Raw genomic sequence first — 20,032 nt, forward strand, 5'->3', positions numbered from 1 at the left:
CAAAGCCACCAGAACTAGAAATAGAACTGGAAAAAGACAATTGAAGTCAAAATGCTTCCCACACCAACATCCCTGCTGAAGATGGTTACAGAAGGGATTGCCACCATTCTCTATGCAGAGCAGACTTGCCTCCCTGCTCTGTCTGTCATAGCTACAGGTGAGGCCAGCACAAGCTGTCCAGACAGATGACCCTGGGCAGCACTAAAACACCAGAGGCCACGAGCTGGCAAGACACAAGGGATTTCGTCCTTCCCCCTCTGTCCTTCCCAAGCAACACCTTGGAGCAAGGCTCCCAAGAAGACCAAGGTCATTCAGAAGCACTTTGCAGTGCTGGCAGTAGCACAAATGCCTTGTCCTCTTCAGTAAACAGAGCCTGAGTCAGATCTCAGCAGAGATGCCAAAACAAGGAACTTCTCCAGCAGCTGTGGCCAAACAAACAGAGCACAAAAATGCCTTTTGATTGTCATAACTACAAGAGCATTTCAGTTTGGTATAGTCAGAGAGAGAGAACAGGACTGCAGCTCCTAGGAAAACCACATTTTCTTGTCAGACAACCACAAGTGAGTTCTCCACTTGGCTAAGGCCGGCAAACACAATCCTCGCCCTCCCTGGAACAGGCGCTGGGCAACCGGGACACAGCGAGTTTGTTTTAGATACCCAACTTCTCACACTTGGTGAGGCAGGGAAAAGAATTTGCAAGGTCAAACCTTTATCAGGGAAGGGAAGAAAACCTCGTCACAGTAGCAGGTTGTCAGCATGATGGCAGCAGAGCTGCTGCCCCCAAGGAAGCCAACATCCATCCATTAATGGCATAATTTATATAGAACCCAAATACACACAAGGTTTGCCCCAGTTTTGCAGTGACCCATCTCCATCTTTTTTCTCCCCTCACAGCCTTTTTAAACAACATGGAAAGAAAAGGACAGGAATTTAAAGTGTGTCCCCATCTATATCCAACACTGGACATCTGAACAACACATGACTGCTGTAAATTTAAGGAGAGCACTAGCCCAGTTTCATACCGCAGATCTCCCCTTCTCTGCCCTGTGCAGTCCAAGACACATTGCTCTCCAACAGAAATTGTCTCATCTTTTGCAAGACAAAAATCAGAATCAATACACCAGCTGAGCAACACAATAGTTCACTGCTGCTGTAGAAGGGATTTCAAAATAGAAATTTTCTGAATGAGAGAAAGGAGTATAATTAATTTTCAGGTTAGATTTTTTGTTTGTTTTCCTCAAACATAGCCTAGTCAAAACCCTCCAGTACAGGTGAAAAAGAAAAAGATCCCTGCAGGTCTACTACTAACTTTGCTGTTACATTCAATGTTTTCATTTTGAAGGAAAGCTGTGAGTATTTTTAAAAACCAGAATTTTACAGGAGGGTATGACCAAACTTGGGGACTGGGGGGAAATCAGCTCCTTTACTTCATACAAACCAAACAGGCTACTTACTTAAGCCTTCCTGAGGAATCCTATAAAAGCACTCCCAGGCCAGCATTAAAAGGATGCTGCTACATAAGTACAGAGCACGAAGTTTTAGTGAGTGGCTGTAAAACCCCAGTAAAACCCAATGACATGCTCCCACTACAATTCTCCTTCTGACAAACTTCCAAGCCTGATACCTCAGGAAGTTAACTGGTCTTTAGGGGTACCAGCACACAGCCTGAATGTTTTCCCCAGTCACCTTTATTGGTAGAACCTCAAAATGTGATGGATGCCTTCCCAACAGCTGCACTGCCCTTCCTTCCATTTCCAACAGCTGAAGGTGGCAGCTAGCATAACAGACTAGGAAAAAACCCCAGAACACTACTGGCAATATGTAGTGAGGAGGAAGAGGAGAAGAGCACAGTCCACTCACTCAAGGAGTGGTCCAAAAGATCCAATAGCATGATTTTCCAGGAAAGGACAATCACTGTGTTGAGGTCAGATGCTGTGACAGCAACACACTTCCTCAATAATACCGTGAACATCTCGTTTCATGGTACGTAGTGCCAAGGGACACAAAGATCGTAAGGACACTTGTTACCTCCAACATCATATTCAACAGACAGAAAATAAGCTGTAAAAGTCCAACAAGAGTTTTAGAAACAATGAAGGTTCTGGAGCACCAGAAGAGCTTCCTATGGAAGGCAAATGACTCTCTTCAAAAAAAAACAAGATTTAATCCCTTACCGAGACCAAGCATCTTGCCAGGTTCCCTGTATACAATTTTAGGAGGCTTTATTGCAGCAGGTCAGCCTAGGCAACTGGAAAGGTTGCCTTCCAGCCCCTCACAGAATAGCAAAGGGAGTTTAACTGGGAGCCCCAGTTGCCTCAGCCCATCCACGGGGACGGATCAGTGTACAAGAGCAGCTTCAGGAGCTGCATCTGAAAGAGCAGCTTGTGAAAGCCTGAACATGTGGTGCAACAAACTTTTCCCTCAGAATGCTGAGGAAGCCAGATGCCTGGAGAGCAGGATCCAAAGCAAACTGCCCACATCCCCTTAAGCCAAGACCACCTCTCCAAGGGGAGCAGCGTGTGTGGGGAGGTGTTGTCAAACAGTTACTCACCATGCAGATACCTAGCAGAACCACTAAATCCAAGTGGTATAGCTCACAGATTAGCCAGGGCACAACAGCAGCTTTGAGGCACTCACAGCCTGGGGTGCATTTCAGCCAGTTCCTCAGACACCAATAACCACAAACAGATGCCCCAACAGCTCTTGAACTAGACACCCACTTCCCTTTGATGCCATACAACACATTTAAACAGGCAAAGGCACTACCTTCTCATCAAACAGAAAGAGAACACTTGCCACCAGCACCTCATTGCTCCAGGGCCTGCTGCAACACAGACAAGAAACACAAGAGGCAAAGGAACTGCCCGTGCCATGCCATGTATCTGCTATGTCCCAGACACCTGCAGTGAACCAAAACAACACCTGGCCAGACATCCACGCCTCAAGCCCAAGCCAGCACCCTCAGGAGCCACTAGCAGTTTAACTGGACCTGACCTGGAGAGCAGCAGCTACTGGATCCGGGAGCAGGAGCTCAGAAAGGAGTTTTCCAAAGGGCACAGCTAGCACACCAAGCATTTGTCTCCATGATATGGTTTTGCCAAGTGGTGGTGGTATCCTCAAGGGAGCTAATGAGAATATTATCTTGCTTATTCATGAGAAAAAGAAACCCCACAAACAAACCACCTATTTATATATATTATTATTTATAATATATATATTATTTATATATATTATTTATAAATACCAGCTATTGTCTACTCACACTAAAGTAAAGCCAATGCTGTGAAAGGCTTTCTTCATTTATTGAGCAAACTGGCAGTTTGGAGGGAAAGCAGTGAGAGAAGAATGCAAAAGGGACAACTTAAGTGAAAAGATGATTGGAAGAAGCTGCTGCTGAGCTTTCCCCACCAACCTGCACAGCACAGTAGACACAGGCACCCAGAAATACACAGGTGTTGACAAAGCAGGGACAAGTTGGCTTCCCCAGGGACTGTGGGTGTTACATCCAGCTGCCAGCAGTCCAAAGGGATCCACTTGTCAACACCCAGTATGACAGAGACCCATGACCAATTTGAGATATGTGTCAGTGCTGAAGTCAATCTTACAGTTAACATTTGCACATCTGAGCAGATTATTGAGGCCAATGAGCCCTTTGGAAGGAGACCTGCATGACTCAAGATAATAATTTACAAAGTCCAGTCTCACAGCTGGAAATACAACTATAAACCAAATCCACAGAAGTAAGCTGCCATCCATTTGTGCACCATGTCCAGCTCTGAATCTTCAAAGACATGACCTGAGGTGCTCAAGACCAATCCCTTGTGCTTGGGCCAAGGCTGGTCCCCTGTAGGTCAGATGGAGTGGGGAGGAGAAGCAAGGACTGGAGGCTCTCCTTTCCCCAAGGCTCAGCAGAGGAGCAAATTTTTGCAGACAGAGCCCTGCCCTACCACAGTCCCACAGACTGCAGGAATCTATGGGGCCTGATGGGATTCATGCAATACTCCTCAAAGAGCTGGCTGGTGTCATCACAAAGCTTCTCTTGAGGATTTTTGAGCAGTCATTGTCCCAGTTTTCAGGAAGGGCAAGAAGGAGGATCCCAGGTACTACAGGTCAGTCAGTGTCACTTCAGGGCCTGGTAAAGTGATGGAGAAGATTATTCTGGGAGGTACTGAAAAACACCTGAAAGCATGATGACAACAAAGTCATCACTCACAGCCAGCATAGGTTCATGAGAGGAGAGTCCTGCTTACCAAAACTTGTTTCCTTTCATGACAAGGTAAACCAGCTAGTTGATCAAGGGAAGCCAGTTGGTGTAATCCTTTTGGATTTCAGTAAAGCTTTTGATACTGTCTCTCACAGGATCCTACTGGCCAAGATGTCCAGCATTCAGCTGGAGAAACACAGCATGTGATGGGAGAGAAACCGGGTCAGGCACAAAGGGTTACAGTGAAATCAGGGGAAAGGGGGTGAAATTAGACTGGAGACCTGTCACTAGTGGTGTTCCACAGGGCTCCATCCTCAGCCCTGTGCTCTTCAACGTCTTCATAAATGCCTTGGACATGGGACTGGAAGGGATACCAAGCAATTCTGCAGGTGATACAAAACAGGGAGGAACAGATGATGCCCTTGAAAGCAGGAAGGTCCTGCAGAGAGATCAGGACAAATGACAGGGCTGGGCAATTACCAACTATGTGAACTTCAACAGGGGAAAGTGACAGATTCTGCAGGTGGGATTGACATATTTTGCACATGGGGCAATTCTGGATGTACAGACAGGGAAATGAGATGCTGGAAAGCAGTGCCACAGAAAGGGACCTGGGGGTCCCGATCAATGGCAAGTTGAATATCAGTACGTGGCCATGAGAGAATTCTATTCTGCATCTTTCCCTCAGCTCCACCAAACCTTTCCTCTGCTACCACAAGCCTTTATAACCATTAAACACCATAAGGGTAGTTAGGAAGACTGCAGAAATTAAGCGAAGCAAAATAATCCAAGTAGAAAAGTACACACACAAACTGAAAAGCTACATGGATAATAGATATATAAATTACCAGTTCCCCAATTCCACCACTGAACTGCCGTGCAACTAGACAATATTTCTTTGGGAGGGGTGAGGAAGAATCAGGCTGCTGACAGGACTTTTTCTGCAGTAGCATTAGTTTAAGAAGTGATGCAGAACTATGATCAAACATTTATGTAATTGAGGGGTGTACAGAGTATTTCTCAGGGAGGTGTAACCTCTTTCAAAAGTTTCTACACAGTTGAAGTTGGATTTAGGATTTAGGGAGTTTCAAACAAGTCAGGGGGATAGAACAATATTAGATAGAACAATAAAGGTGTGCTTTACCCTCTGAACACAGGAGTTAGGAGCAAGATCACGAGCTTACCCTGCATGCAAAGGTGAGTTGAGACAGTTCTGCACTTAGTGCAGAAACAAGGTATGAAATACCAGACACCCCAAGCCCTGACCTACAGGGCACCCATCAGCTTCCAGCTCAAGCTTGTGTCCTGCTCAAGCACCCAGGAACCCTACAGAAGTTGGCAACATATGGGACCCTGGATTAGCATTTCCAGTTCCTGGGAGCAGCATAATCCACAACAGTGATGCATTTCCTCTTCCCAGCATACATGCATGCTATGCCTCTGATTAGTCTGAGCCTCAGATGAAAAAAAAGTATATGCAGGAACTGGCAGGAATGGCAAGAAGTTTGTAAGAGTTTGCATTTACACAAGATAATTTAAAGCCTGTTCACGCTTCAAATAAGGCCAGTCTTTAGCCAAGGAATTCTTCAAACTACATTAATAGTTATAAACTAAGGGTGGGGCTTTTTGTTAGTTTATTTGAGGGTGGGAGAAGGGGTTAGTTGCTGATTTAGGTGTTTCTTTCAAGTCAAACCTAAGAAGTACAGCTTTAATTTCAAGGAAATAAAGTGTTCAAAGCTTCTACTGGCAGTGAAACTCCAGGGCTGTAATAGGACTCTACATTTAGATGCTGTAGCCATGAAACATCAGCATGCAGCTCTTGATCCTACAGCTGCCTGGTCAGATGCTCTCTCAGGAAAGAGGACCATCTCTTATTGGACTCCCAGGTGAGGATGGGATTAATGTGGCAAGACTTTGAATGAGGTTGTGTTTTGAGTCAATAGAGCAGCTTTAACTTGTTCTAGGATTCCTCTCAAAATGCCTGGGAATGTTGTTCTCCTGCAAGCCTATGCAGACAGGCCTGAAGAGGCAGCATCCATGTTAGCCACTAGCAGACCTTTGCACACAGAGGCGTACCAGCTCTCAAACTACAGCCCAGTCCTCCCTGCACAGCATCCCTCCACCAGACAGCATCCCCCACAAAGCTCCACCCCAGCAAGCTCTGCACAAGCAAGAGACACCTGATTTTATAACCAGCACTCAGCAACCCTACAAACAGCACTGGGGCCACAGGGACATGACCTGCAGTTCCAAGCTGAGAGAAAATCCAGCCCCAGCAAGGATGCAGATAACCCTCTACCAGGACTAGAGGAATGCAAGCCAGAGTCAGCAGCCTGAAGCTCCAAACCACAGCCAAGACCCTTACTGCTGTGCCAGGAATCTGTTTTCCTGTCAGCCAGGGAACAGCTCTCCCCACACTGTCAGCTGATGTCCCCACTTGACCTACACTGAACAAAAGAAATTGAAGCAATGAAGTTCATTTAAGCACATACTGGAGGGGCAATCAATTTATAAGTGAAAATATTACCCTTAATTTTATAGCCATTAATAAATAAAGACAATTTTAAAATTCTATTACTGGCACACAGCTCTCTATTAACTTTTCCTTACTTCTTCAAGGTAGAGTCAGGAATTAAGCTTCCATATGTATTGGACTTTACTTGTTGTGCTACACTAGAACTGTAAATTCACTGTTCCTTGTCCCCTAAGCAAAATGTGTGCCTCTTCTTTCCCCCAAAGGGCAGACAGCTCACTTATTTGCAGAATATTTGTATTTCATCATTCACCACAAGAAACAGACGTCAAAGGTTGAGGGGGTGGATTTTTTTTTTTTTTCAGAATTCAAAGATAAAAGTACCTTCATGGCCACAAAATTTGTTCGGCAGCTTAGGGAGGCCATCAGTCTCTGTGGGTGGTACAGGCACTTCAGAGGGCACAGCAGTGGAAGAGAAATTCCAGGACAAACCCCCTAAGTACAGGGTAGGCTGGAGTGCATACCGTTCTTGGACTTTTGGGCAGTCTTGGTTTTGAAAGACAAGCCAAAAAGAAAGGAAATCCCTGCAGATGAACCCAATGGCATTTCCTCCACACCATCTCTTTCAGAAAGAGGAAGCCCAGCAGCTCCTCACCAGGGAGCAAGTAACACTCTACTGGCCAAGCGGGTTAATAATTAACAGCGGGCACTTCACCTGCAAGTAGGCTTGTAAACTTTTAAAGTATTAAGTATTCCAAAAATGCAAGACTGCTCCAGGGTATAACAATCAGCCTGCACGGCTTGCCCTTGCTGCCTGGTGCATCTGCAGGAGCACAGATGAGACTGGTACCTGGCCTGGTGTCTGGTGCACTCAGCTCACGCTCCTCCCGCTGAGGAGGAGAGGAGGGATGGTGTGTGCACAGAGGGTGCTGGGGATGATCAGGGATCAAGATCAAGGAAGGGAGGAGAGGAGGGTAGAAAGATACGGGCACTTCAATTCCCCCCAGCTCTCTCCCCTTTATGCAAAGGAGGAGCAGTTCCATATGAAAAGCCATATGTAAAGTCTGGAAACTGTATGCAGAAAGGAAAGAGGCTAGGAAAACACACTCCTTTCAATAAAGCACACCCTCCAAGGCTTCAGACACAGACTTTACTGCATCAGAAACTCCCAGACAAGTTGTGCATGTTGTCAATACTTATGGTCCATCCTAGGCTTTCCCCTCATCTCTGAGGAGTACCTGGCATTCCTGGAGCTTGCTGTTCACATCTGTCACAAACAAGCAGTCTCTTAATGAGGCGCTGCTCTGACCCAAGCCATAAGTCCTAGCTGAACTTTGCTGGCAACATACCCCTTGCACCACCAGACCCTTGTAAAACAGAACAAGGAACTATTCCCATAACTCATCTGGAACATCAAAGGAGACTGCTCCTACTCAGCAGGGAACAGCACTTTCCACCCCCCCCCCCCCCCCCCAGAGGCTACTGGAAAATTCCCTTCTGCAATTCCACAGGTACCCTGCTGGCTAGAGCAATCATATCTCTACAGCACCACCCTCCAGAGGTGAGGCAGCAGACAAGGGGGAGGGGGAGTATGGCCTGTGACTAAAAATGGTTAAGAATGTGGCTGAAAATCTCTTCCCATATAAGTCATTATCAGTTCATCCACAAGTCAGAGCATTCTTCCCTATTCCATGACTACTTCATGGCATGGGGTGTTTGAAAGGCGCTAATGCTCAACTGCCCACTGTGAACAAAGTTCTGCAAGTTTAGGACTGGGAGATGGAAAAGCAGCCCAGATGAGTTGCAAGAAGTTGCAGAGATGATGAGTTGCAAAAAGGTGGTTGTAAAGGCAGTGCTGTGAAGTGCTGCTGGAGAGACACTGGGTCGGGGGTCACAAGTCTGACACCTCTCAGTGCTAAAGAAGCTGCTCTGGAAGAGACCCCTCAGTTTCCCCAGGAGCTTCACACTTGCAGATGCAATTAACACCCACAGGCGGCTGCCTATCCCAGAACTTCTTGGGAAAGGAGACTGATCAACGCTGGTGCTCATCCTGTTTGGTGATGGGCAGGAGAAACTCACAAATGGGCATCAGGACACCTTGTACAGATTTTAGGACAGGCAAAATGTATTCAAGAACGAGGCTAATTTCACACAGGCCGGAGGCTCTGGCAACAGAGCTGGTCTGCAAAGTCTGTGTAACATGCTTTTCTAGCATATTCCTGCAACCAAAGCAGCAGGACTGTTAATAATATGTTTTGCTACAAAGCAAGGTAAAAACTCATCAGCTCAATCTGTTTCATCAGTGTGCATCACTACAGAAAATGGTGAGGTTGAAGAAACCCCAAGGAGAAAGGAGTGTAATTCCTCAAGTCCTTGGGAGCACAGACCAAACAAACAGGGGAGAAGGAGAAAAGCCTGGAGTGTCTCCAGCAGGATTTAGCTCGGCAGGTACAGCACTGCACTGTGGTGCACCAATACTTGTCCTGCACTCCCTTCTCACTGCCCTACTGGAAACAAATATCCCAGAAGTGTATGTGTGGGCTCAGTCCTTCACCAGAAACCAGCAAGATTTCAGTAGCTCTTGCTGAGGGAATAGATCCAACTGTTTAAACACATGGTTTACAACCATGCTAGAAATAGAAACCAAGGTGTCTATACTCCATGGAAGTTTTCCTTCTGAGGAATAGAAAGACTTTAAAACAGCATAAACACTGACACAACTCCAGGCAAGAGCACTCTGTACAGTTCAAATGCTGACCTTATGCTCTTTATTAGCACCCTTGATATGGGGGAGGCATATTTGAGCAACAAGATCAGATGTCAAGACTTACAAATGGAGGCTGGAATATGGAGAAGCCTATTCCCACTCCTTAGCCCTCCACAGCCCTCTCTCAGTAGTGAACAAAGTACCAGTGACCCCAAGGGATGTCTGACAAGAGAGCACTCGTCAGATTAATCAGTAAATACTGACTACCTAGTGATCAGCTTTATAAGCAACAGGTCCAACAAACACCCAAAGCAGCTGGGAGACAGGCTGAATGTGTTCCTTTCCACAGAACATGTCTGCATCTACTTTCTTTTGTGAGTGTGTGCAAGCCACCAGGTCTCTCAGTAAGGTACTGATAATTCCTGCAGGGAAGGTACAGGGTTTTCAGAGACAGGTACTTGTTTTGAGGAAGCAGCTGTTCCCTTCCTAAATTTTTAGACCACATTTCAGCAAACACCCATGCAAATGGAGATGGGTAACAGGGGTACAGGGAACGTTCAAGCACACTTTTACCATACAGAACTGCTATTTCTGAGTAGCAAGCTTTTCTTGATTAGATTGACAAGAGAACACTGACCAGCTCACAGCCATCTGCAAAACTTGAATCCTGATTCCAAAGATGCACACAGGCTTCCCCACCAGTTTCCTAGCCACCAGGTTCATAAAGGCAAGCCCACACCAGAAAGGACAGTGTCCTGGTTTTCTTTGTGATTGCATTACTTTCCTTCCTAGTAAACTGATGTTTGGGCTGTTGCTAAGTACTGCTTACTCTAAGTCAAGGACTTTTCAGTTTCCCATGCTCTGCCGTTCAGTGACGAGTTGCACAAGAAGCTGGGAGGGAGCACAGCCAGGACAGCTGACCCAAACTGGCCAAAGGGATATTCCATACCACAGAACATCATGCTCAGTGAATCAACTGAGGACAGCTGGCCAGGAGCCACCAATCACTGCCTGGGAACAGGCTGGGCATCAGTCAGTGGGTGGAGAGCAAGTCATTGAGCTTAACTTGCCGTCCTTGGGTTTTATTTCCCTCCCTCTCTCTCTCTCTCTTCTTCATTACAATTACTATTATCATTGTCATTATAATTAGTACTATATTTTACATTAATTAAAATATTAAACTGTTCTTATCTCAACCCACAGATTTTACCTTTTCCTGATTCACATCCCCATCCTACAGTGAGGTGTGAGTGGGGGGCTGTGTGGTACTTACTTGCCAGCTGGGGTAAACCATGACAGAGAGAAGACAGAAACTCTTACTCCTTTAAATGGCCCAACACAAGATGAACTATCACAGCCCTGCTCCTCATACACCTGCTGCAAGGATGAGCAAAAGGGAGGAGGACCCACTCTCAAACATTTCTAACCTCAGAAAACCAAGACTAACTATACTGCAGCCCAACATTCAGTCTATGTGGAAGATCAGTAATTACCATGTGTATTACAAGACACTCATTTTCTTGAGCTGTCTAGACTAGCAAAGCTCTAGGGTGGGAAAGAGTATTCACTGGGTAGGAAGGCAATACGGTTAGCACCCTAACTACAGAAAAGGAGGGATTTCTCCAGCAAGATCCTTCCTACACTGTTTCTGAGCCATAAGGACAGTACTGAACTCTGGATGACAAGTATCATCAGCATCCCTAATTACAGGGAAAAACTAAAGCTGCAAATCCAAGCCTCCACTCACAAAAGTATCAGCCTTTCAACTGAAAAGTTACCTACTTTTGTGCTCCCCCATCTTTATTTCCCTTTGTTGTTGCCTTCAAAGGCCCACCACCATTCCCACCCAACCTCCGGCACTTTCCTGAATCTCTGCTGCTCTCTGCTCTTTACCCACACATACAACCAGAAAGCATTTGCCCTCCACGACAACTCTTCGTACCAAGAGCAGCAGAGCAGTCAGTGAGCTGAGACGTGGCACCACACTCCTATTTGAGACTCCTATTTAATTTTTACCTCCCCATTCCAAGCTCCTGAATCAATGCCAAAGGGAACGTTCGTTTTGGCAGTCAAGTCTCCCAGAAGAAAAGTTATAGCCAAAGTGCTGGGGGTGGAATCAAGCTAGCCTATTAATAGGCTGATTATAATATGAATTTGGGGAACTGCTCCCAAATACGCTTACCCTCCTGGACCTAGGGCTCTCAAGGGTGGAGTGGAATACCTAACTCAGCACTTTCAACTTCTTTAGTGCATCTGGAGCCAAGGAGGGTGGAAAATCCTGTCTATACCCTGCCTCACGAAAAACATGGTTTGCCAGAAGGGCAGATGAGCTATTGTTTTCTTCCCTTCTCCCCCAGAAAACCTGTTGCTCTCATAATTATATAGCAGCTCCCTCTGCCTCACCAGAAAAGATGTAGAATTGGAAAGCTTCCATCTTGGATTAAAAAGGGTGATATCAACAATTTTGCTGTGAAGAAAAAAACCCAGGACTACTACAAGAAGCAACACTGAACAATGTAAGATGTCTCAAGTCCCTTCTTACCACCAGCTTCTCCAGAGCACACTAGACTGCTGAGGGAAGACAGACTCCATGGATTGTTGGTGATTAAAACTTCTAAGATATTTGAGAGCATAAAGAGACAAAAGGTTTTGATTTCAGGAGACAGACTGCTATACCTGCTAAAGGAAGCTTCTTCCCTCCAGGTGGCAGCTCAAAACCTCTCCAAGACCCCTTTGAAAGTGTTAGGATGAGGCAAGCATTCATGGTGGCAAACAGAGCTCAAAGGCAGATGCAAATAGTATATGCCTACTCTACCATAGTTAGAACCACCTCTCCCAGCACACCCACAAGGCTGCTTCTCCAGCCCTCCTGAAATCCAGACTGTCCTTGCATTGTGTCTTCACATTCTCCCATCAACAGACCTCCCACTCCAGCCCACGCCTCAGCCAGAGAATCAGGGGCAGAGGGCAGCCCCTTGTGACCCCGACCTACATTTCATCAGCAAGCACGACAAGTCCTTAATGAAAACTGCAAAATTATGCTGTGAAGATGATCAAGTTCTCTTTTTTCTTTCATGTTTCACAAACATCTCACAATCCTAAGCCCTTAGAAGCTGAAGAATATATTAACTACACTCACTTTTTACACAGTTTGTCACATTGGAGCCCACACTCTTGATCAAGATCAGAAGCTCTTACCACTTACACACAAGTAACACACACAGAGGACAAACTCTTCCTTAGCTGGGAGACACTCGGCCCCTGATCAAACCTATAGCTTTACCTTTGTAGCAGTAAATATGGAAAGACACACAGGTTTCAAAACACATGTCAATACACATTATGTTCATCTGTCAAACTAAGGAAAAAGCAACACTAGTTTAGCGTTATCAGACGCGCTTGATGAGACTCTTCTGTAACACAAGACACTGAAGCATCCATGTGCTGCATGGCTTGCATTCAATGCACCAAGTGAAACTGAAATCAGCTTGCCAGCGAGAAGTTACAAGTTTTCATACATCTCAGGTTTTACAACTCTTTGCTGCCTTAGCATCACCCAAGACATTTCAAAACCCTGCTGCAAAAAAAGAATTGGAGAAAATACTGTTTCTAACACATGCACTATTAAATATTCAGGCCTTGATTCTCAATCAAATTCTTTGCCGCCAATGGCAAGTCAGATGTGCAGACTTTGGCAGGTGTAGGATTTCAATTCCTCTGAACACAAGCCCACAATCTACCACCAAGCAAACACTCTCAAATCAAACCTGCTGTGTGTGTATATATGGGTAAATACAGATATGTACAGAACTTTCTCTGCAGAATTCACTCATGACTGAATTGCTTTATCACACCTCAAGGCACAATATTGAGGCACAGGGAAACTCTGGCAGTCATCTTTCCATCTCTCTCATCATATAGGTTATGCTCGATCACTGACTACGGAGCAATTAAGCTCAAAAAAACTGATTTCACAAGAAAACCAACAGATATTAGTACATTCCTTGAAATCCTGAGACATCTCATTAAGTCAGTGGGTGCACTTCCATTACAGAAGAGGGGCTCTCCCCTTCACATTTTACAGAGAAGGAAAACAAAGCAGAGTCCAGATTTACTTTACCGAACAGGCCTCATGTTCTTTATCCAGGAGAAAACTCAAGGACTTCAGCTTCAACCACTAAATCTGTTTCAAAGCAATTCCACCACTAAGCTAATGACTGCAGGAGTCTGTTCCTACATCCACTTAAACCAGCAGATGCTAATCTCTTCATCTGCCACAGATACACATGCCATTGGGGTCTGGACAGGATAAACTCAACAGATGTTTAAGTGCACATTCTGCCTGGGGAATCATCTCCAGAGCTCAGCTGCTACCTTCACAGGACACAGGAACTAAGGGATTTCTGGAGAGCTTTGCAGGACACAGGAACTAAGGCAATTCAGACACCTGTCCTTTTTTGTACTGCTGCTGCTAATGCCAGCAGGAAGGTGGAAGCAGTATGTGTGTGTCATGCCTACAGCTCCCAAATACTCCCAGATACATCCAACCCAGCAAACTGATCCACACCTAATGGCAAAAAGAGCATCATGCACAAAACCTTCAGCCCCTGCCACATGGCCTTGCCTGCTGTCAGGAGTCTCTGAACAGTTATGCTCTGCACGGCCTGAAGGGCTGCTCCCAAAACAGTGCCTGGCCTACACAATCAAAAGGCTCAAGGCAGCCCCAGCTACACAAGGAGAGATCTCAATTTTCCTCCAGTAAGGAGACAGGGAAATAAGCCCAGAGAAGGATCTTAAAAGATTTCATCAGGCATCGCCCATTGACCATCCCAAAGTTATGACATCAGCTTCTTTCATTTACTGAAATGCACACGACTCCTCTGAGGCAAGTACAGCCTCTCCCACACTCAGAGAGGGGACAGATTCAGTTTGGTAACTTCGGAGGGACTCTAGGAATTCTTCTGGGGGAAGATTCAGGAACCAGCAATAACACATACTCCAATGCAGCTGACGCTTCACGCCACAGCAGAGCCACACTTATCTACACCCCCGGACTCCAAGGGCTTGCACCTACCTCAGGTGTCCCAAGCTGTAGTATCGCGACTCTCCGTCCGTGGAGCGAACCACCTTGAGGGTGAACATGGGCTGCAGCTGCCGCAGCTCCAGCAGCACAATGGCCAGGTAGTGGATGAAGAGCAGGGCATCCACCAGAGACACGGCGTACTGCACGATCCCTTGGTAGTTGGTGTCCTTTGAGTCCAAGATGCGAACGCCGTAAAAGAGCCAGTAGGAAAACACAAAGAGGAATATGAGGACCAGCAGAAGGGCCCGAAACACAAACACCCTTGGTAGGTCTGCCTTGGGTTGGCGGAAAAAAAGAGCCCAGGTCCCAATCAGGAGAATGAGGAGTTTAAACGCCACAGAGATGAACAGTCCCTCACAGACAGTACCACACGGCTCCAGATCATCTCGCCACAGGATCTGGGGTAACAGAATGAAGGCAATGGGGGTAAGGAAGACTAGGAGTCCGAGAACAGCTGCCACTGTTAAGCCCAGGTAACGTTTGCAGTCCAACCCAACGCTGTCTTCCAGATCCTTACTGATCCGGGCAATGTCCTCCTGGGAAATACTGTGCTCAGAGGTGCCTGTGATTGCTGTCGTGGTCTCACCCCAGTTGTCATCCTGAAGGAGGAAGAGATAAATTGAAATAACATTGAAACAATCAGGCTGTTCCTTTCAGATGTTCTGTTTTTCTTGCCTGGAAAGATTGCTATGACAGCCTCAAGTTCCAGAAAAAATATACAGCAAAAGCAACACCTTTAACACAGTGAATAACCAACCCTGACAATTATTAAAGGTTTAGAAAGAACAGCAACTTGTCCAAACCAGTGACTATAAACATTAGGTGCTAAAAGCCCGTAAGTGCAGGGCAGGTAGCTCAGCTTGCTGTGCCACTCACTGTACCCCCAGAGGTTCTTCTTCCAGCACATTTAATGAGTAACATGACATAAGTCTTGGAAACTGTAGTAATCACCAGTTCCCATGTCCAGGGCAAGGACTAGCATTCTTCCAGCCCACAAATTCTGCAGTGCAACTGCACCACAAAAGCACCTGGAAGGGAAATTTTCATTTCAGTGTTTCAAGCCAGTTGTTGTTGTTACACAATCAAAAACATGTTCACACATTATTTTTCCATCCGTAACAGAAGCAACCACACCTCCAGCAAGTTCCTCCACTTCACTGTCTTTTATTCTCCTCTACAGCAGCACTGCCCTCAGTAGCTGACAATCTAACAAAAGTTTAGTTAAACCAACACATTACAGGTGATCACGGAGGATATCTTCAGGTATGGGGCTTTAAAGTTTAGAGGATCCTAGACTGCCAAGTAGTTCTGGTATTACAATCCAGGCCACTGTCAGAAGCCACAAAGAGGCTTACCTGAAATACAGTCACCATGCAAGCAAGTTTCAGATGACATTACATGTTCTGAAAGTCTCATTTCTTCCCTAGCTAACATCAGACAATGTCTGTATTGGTTCTTCCATGCTACAATGCCTCCAATTGCTCATTCCAGGTGCTGGCACAGCCAGAGTTATACTGACATGCACGGATTTGACTCACATCTGCTGCCGGAGTGACTCATGCATGTGGAGGCTGCTGATTCTTCCCACAAATGCATGCCAGAGTGGCAGTGCATGTGGCTCTGCTGCTTGGCACCTGGCACCTTTGTAGCCACAATGCTCACTCAGAACCACATTCTTGCTTTTCTTACTGAGAATATTTTCCTGCAGCCTGTGTCATTAATAGGATTTACAACTTCCCTCAGACTTCTCCAACTGCACATGCTGACCAAAACAACTTATTTGAAAGAGACAGGCCTAATTTTAGACCTTTATTCACTTCTTTTTAAGAGCTAGAGGAAAGACTCTTTGGGAAAGGAGTCGACTGAAGCAGCACAACTACTTTGAACAACTCCGAACTCCAGGGAGTTCAACTTCTAATGCACTCCAAGATATGAATACCTCCCATGCCTAGAGCAGTAGGGTTTTGAGACAGACCAACCACAAATAGTCAGCATCTTGAATTAATATGAGGGGTTTTTTTGAGTCACTTCTCACCAAAGCAGAGGCCCCAGAAGAGAGATCTGCATTGTAGTATGTCCTGAAAGACAGCATATTCCTACCACATTGCCCTCTTTAACAGCGTCTCTGCAATTTAAGCATTTCAACTATTTTATGTTTATGCATGAAATAGTTCTGCATAGTTTCCTCCATTTGATGAGCTGCAAAATTGCACAGAAAAGAGAAGGGACACAGGAACACCAGAGCAGCTTAAAGCTACATCCCAGAAAACAACAGGCAAGCCTAGTCACAGTTTAGCCCTTACACCTCTTTCCACTTGAAAAAGTGGACTACAACCTAATGCAAAATATGTGCATTTATATGGAACCATAGACACACAGAACGGTTTGGGTTGAAAGACTTTAAAGATCACCCAGTTCCAATCCTCCTGCCACAGGTAGGGATACTTTCCACCAAACCAGGTTGCTCAAAGCCCCATCTAACCCAGCCTTGGAACATTTCCGGGGATGGGGCATCCGCAACCTCTCTGAGCAATCTGTTCCAGTGCCTCACCACCCTCACAGGAAATAATTTCTTCCCAATATCCAATCTACACCTACCTCCTTTCAGTTTAAAGCCATTCTCCTTTGTCCTATCACAGCATGCCCTTGTAAAAAGTCCCTCTCCGGCTTTCTTATAGATTCCTTTCAGATACTGAAAGGCTACAAAATAAGGTTCCCTCAGAGCCTTCTCCAGGCTGAACAACCCCACCTGTCAGCCTTTCCTCACAGGAGAGGAAATGTGAGGCTAAATCTCCAGTGGTACACGGTTGTTGGACCTAACTGAGGACACTCTGGCTCCCCAGAGAAAAGTCTGGCTCACATATAAACTTATTTAGCTTTGGCTTTAATTGAGGAGGTCTGCATGAAAACAAGGACTCAGGAATTCACCAGTGCCTTTACAACTATTTGAAATAATAGCTGGGACTCATGAAAACAAGCATCTGATTACAAAATACCAAATTACAGGACATGAAATGAGCATACCAGTAGCTACACGAATACTGTTACAAGTACCACCATACACAGTTGGCTGGAAACTGTACACTGATTTTTCTTTTCTGTTTTGTAAAGGCAGAAGTGGAGCCCCACAGCCAAGGATTAACAAACCCCAAATCCAGCCCAGGAGGTACTGAAGCATCCTGCATTCTATGTCTTGCAGCATCAGCCATTCTTTGAAAATGAATATGCAGCTTCATATCACCTGCTAGAGCAGAGAGAGCACTGGATCTGTTGTAGGTACAATCCAAATGCATCATTATTCTAGTTTTTCCTTAACCCATTGTTATGTACAAGCTTTCTCTGAGTTCACCCTCCTTCACAGCTATTTCACACTAGTTTTACATTTCTTGACTCCTTTCCCTATTGGAATCCTGGTTCTAATGTACTTTATATGATTACCCAGAGCAAACCCCGATTAAAAACTGAAATACACATACAGGTTGAAAAGCTTGACCTGAATAAAGCACAGTGAGATGATGGAAACAGATGTTTCTATAGAGCTTGACAGATGACACTCCGGAAGAGAGAGCCAAATTAGTGCCCAAGGAGTTGTCACACCAGCACTGGTGCTGTCAGAAATAAACCTCTAGAACAAGACAGAAATGACTGAGACCTCAGCTGTATGCACAAATAAAGAGCACCCGTAAGTCATGATTCTGTACTAAACAGCATGCAAGCAATTCTTTCTTCCTACTCAGGAGCCAGTAAGCCACATGCTCTGTTCCACAACACACACTCCACGTTTGCTTTCACACCCTCCTTACCTGGCCCTCCTCTGCCCGAGAGGCATCGTTCCCGAGCAGCGGCTCTGCAGGAGGTGTCTGGATAGTGACGGACTTCTCAGACCGACTGCCATCTTTGCTTCGGGGAGATTTGTGTCTGTCCCGGCTCCTTTTTCAAACAGAGGAGGAGGAGGACAACGTTACCAGTTACTCTATGGAGCAGGGCCTGAGATGTGTTGCACCTCTACCTGCAACAAGTGCCCCAAGCACTAGATCAGTCAAGTTTGTCCATCTCTTGATCAAGATAGACTCAGGCTGCGACAAAAGCTCTGGAGGAGGTAGAAAGGGACCTTGCCCAGACAAACTGACAGCCTGTTTGTCTGTCAAACCAGTGATGGCAGAGGGGAGGACAGGGATCCATGCCCACTACCTCATGTTCTCTTAAAACAGCTCCCATCGGTGCTGTGCTTAAAAGGAAAGCCTGCATTCTCCAAACAAGTGGCAATTCCATTTCGAATTTACTGGTCTAAACAGTTCTTCACCTACAAGAAAGTGTCTTGCAGGGACATGCCCAGTAAACACAAGGAATTAATCAATAAAGCTTTAGTTCCTACAGAGTCTTGTCATCTCTGACCTTAACACTGTAGGACAATTGGTGAAGTTTATTTCCACTGGTTAATAACCTCACGTTAACCTCTCACAAAGAAAGCAAGAACATCAAGGGTACGAGGCCAGTCTTTATTTCCAAAGCACCCTTGCAGACCTCACAGCTTCTCATCTGAGAAAGTCTCAAGATGAATTAAGCCCTACCAATCTGCTCACCAATGTTTTCCTCCCCGTTCCCACATGGACAGGAAAGCAGCCTTTGCTCTGGAAACCCTCATTGTGCTCAGGAATTGGCTTAACCCTCATGAGTATCCCAGCTCTGCCTCTCTCTTGGAATTACCAAAGACCAAAGGTTTCATGGGACTGCTCTAGGATTTTTATGTTGTTTTTGGAACTCTGAAGGCATTTTTCCACACAGCATTCTAAGTTTAAAAGGGCAATCTGTATTTGGGGTTGGATGCTAAAGAAGGGAAAAAAGGGCAAACAAGAGACGTTTTACTCAATAATTGGACTGCGAGCAAAGAGACTTCATGGAAGAAGTCTTTTTCCAACCACACAGGATAATTACTTCCGAATTGCAAAATTATTTTGGAACAGCTCGGTAAAAAGTTGCAAACACTTAGTGGCACATATTTTACATGCAAAACTAAGGATGATGTGGAAAAAAAAGAAAGAAAAGAAAATGTTTCCAAATAATCAGAAGTTTCACAGCAGATGGGTTTTCAGGCTGTTGAACTACCACAACAGAGAGGACTTGCTATTCAAGTTCAGAAAAGCTTGACTTCTAATCCAATCAACGCTGATGAAGGATTTGTTGCCGACTCAAGTACCACTCAAATTCTATTTAAAAAAACCCTCAACACACCATTAAGAGAGTAGCCTGGAGGAGGGTGGGGAAAGGCAGGAAGCCTTATTATTACTGAATAAAGAAATGGCATCAAAAGACAACCAGCAATTATCAGTTTAGGAAGTCCCAGATACTATATTCATCCCTCACTCTTTAAGAGGGGAGTTAGGTAATCTTTCCTTTCTGATGGCACTATCCCAATTTTTTTGGCCACACATAACCCCAGCATGCATCCAACAGGTTGAATATCACTGAATTAGCAGCTTCAAGTCTCCTTACTGTGTTCCCCATGAGAACTTTCCATGTGTATCTCCTCCAGAGACATGGGCCAACTGATTTTATCCTGGCTTG

At 45.4% G+C, this 20,032-nt stretch overlaps 1 protein-coding gene across 2 annotated transcripts in view; it reads right to left on the reverse strand.

Moving 5' to 3' along the window:
• Nucleotides 1-20,032, reverse strand: part of VANGL1 (VANGL planar cell polarity protein 1) — a 45,003-nt gene that overhangs the window by 16,763 nt on the left and 8,208 nt on the right. For both annotated transcript variants that reach the window (XM_058850338.1, XM_058850346.1), the window contains exons 3-4: nucleotides 18,271-18,397; nucleotides 14,459-15,066 (exon numbers count right to left, since the gene is read on the reverse strand). In XM_058850338.1, coding sequence (XP_058706321.1) covers nucleotides 14,459-15,066; nucleotides 18,271-18,397 — 735 coding nt within the window. The remainder of the gene's footprint in view (nucleotides 1-14,458; nucleotides 15,067-18,270; nucleotides 18,398-20,032) is intronic.

Source organism: Poecile atricapillus, chromosome 1, assembly GCF_030490865.1.
Source record: "Poecile atricapillus isolate bPoeAtr1 chromosome 1, bPoeAtr1.hap1, whole genome shotgun sequence".
In the NCBI taxonomy this organism is placed as follows: Eukaryota; Metazoa; Chordata; class Aves; order Passeriformes; family Paridae; genus Poecile; species Poecile atricapillus.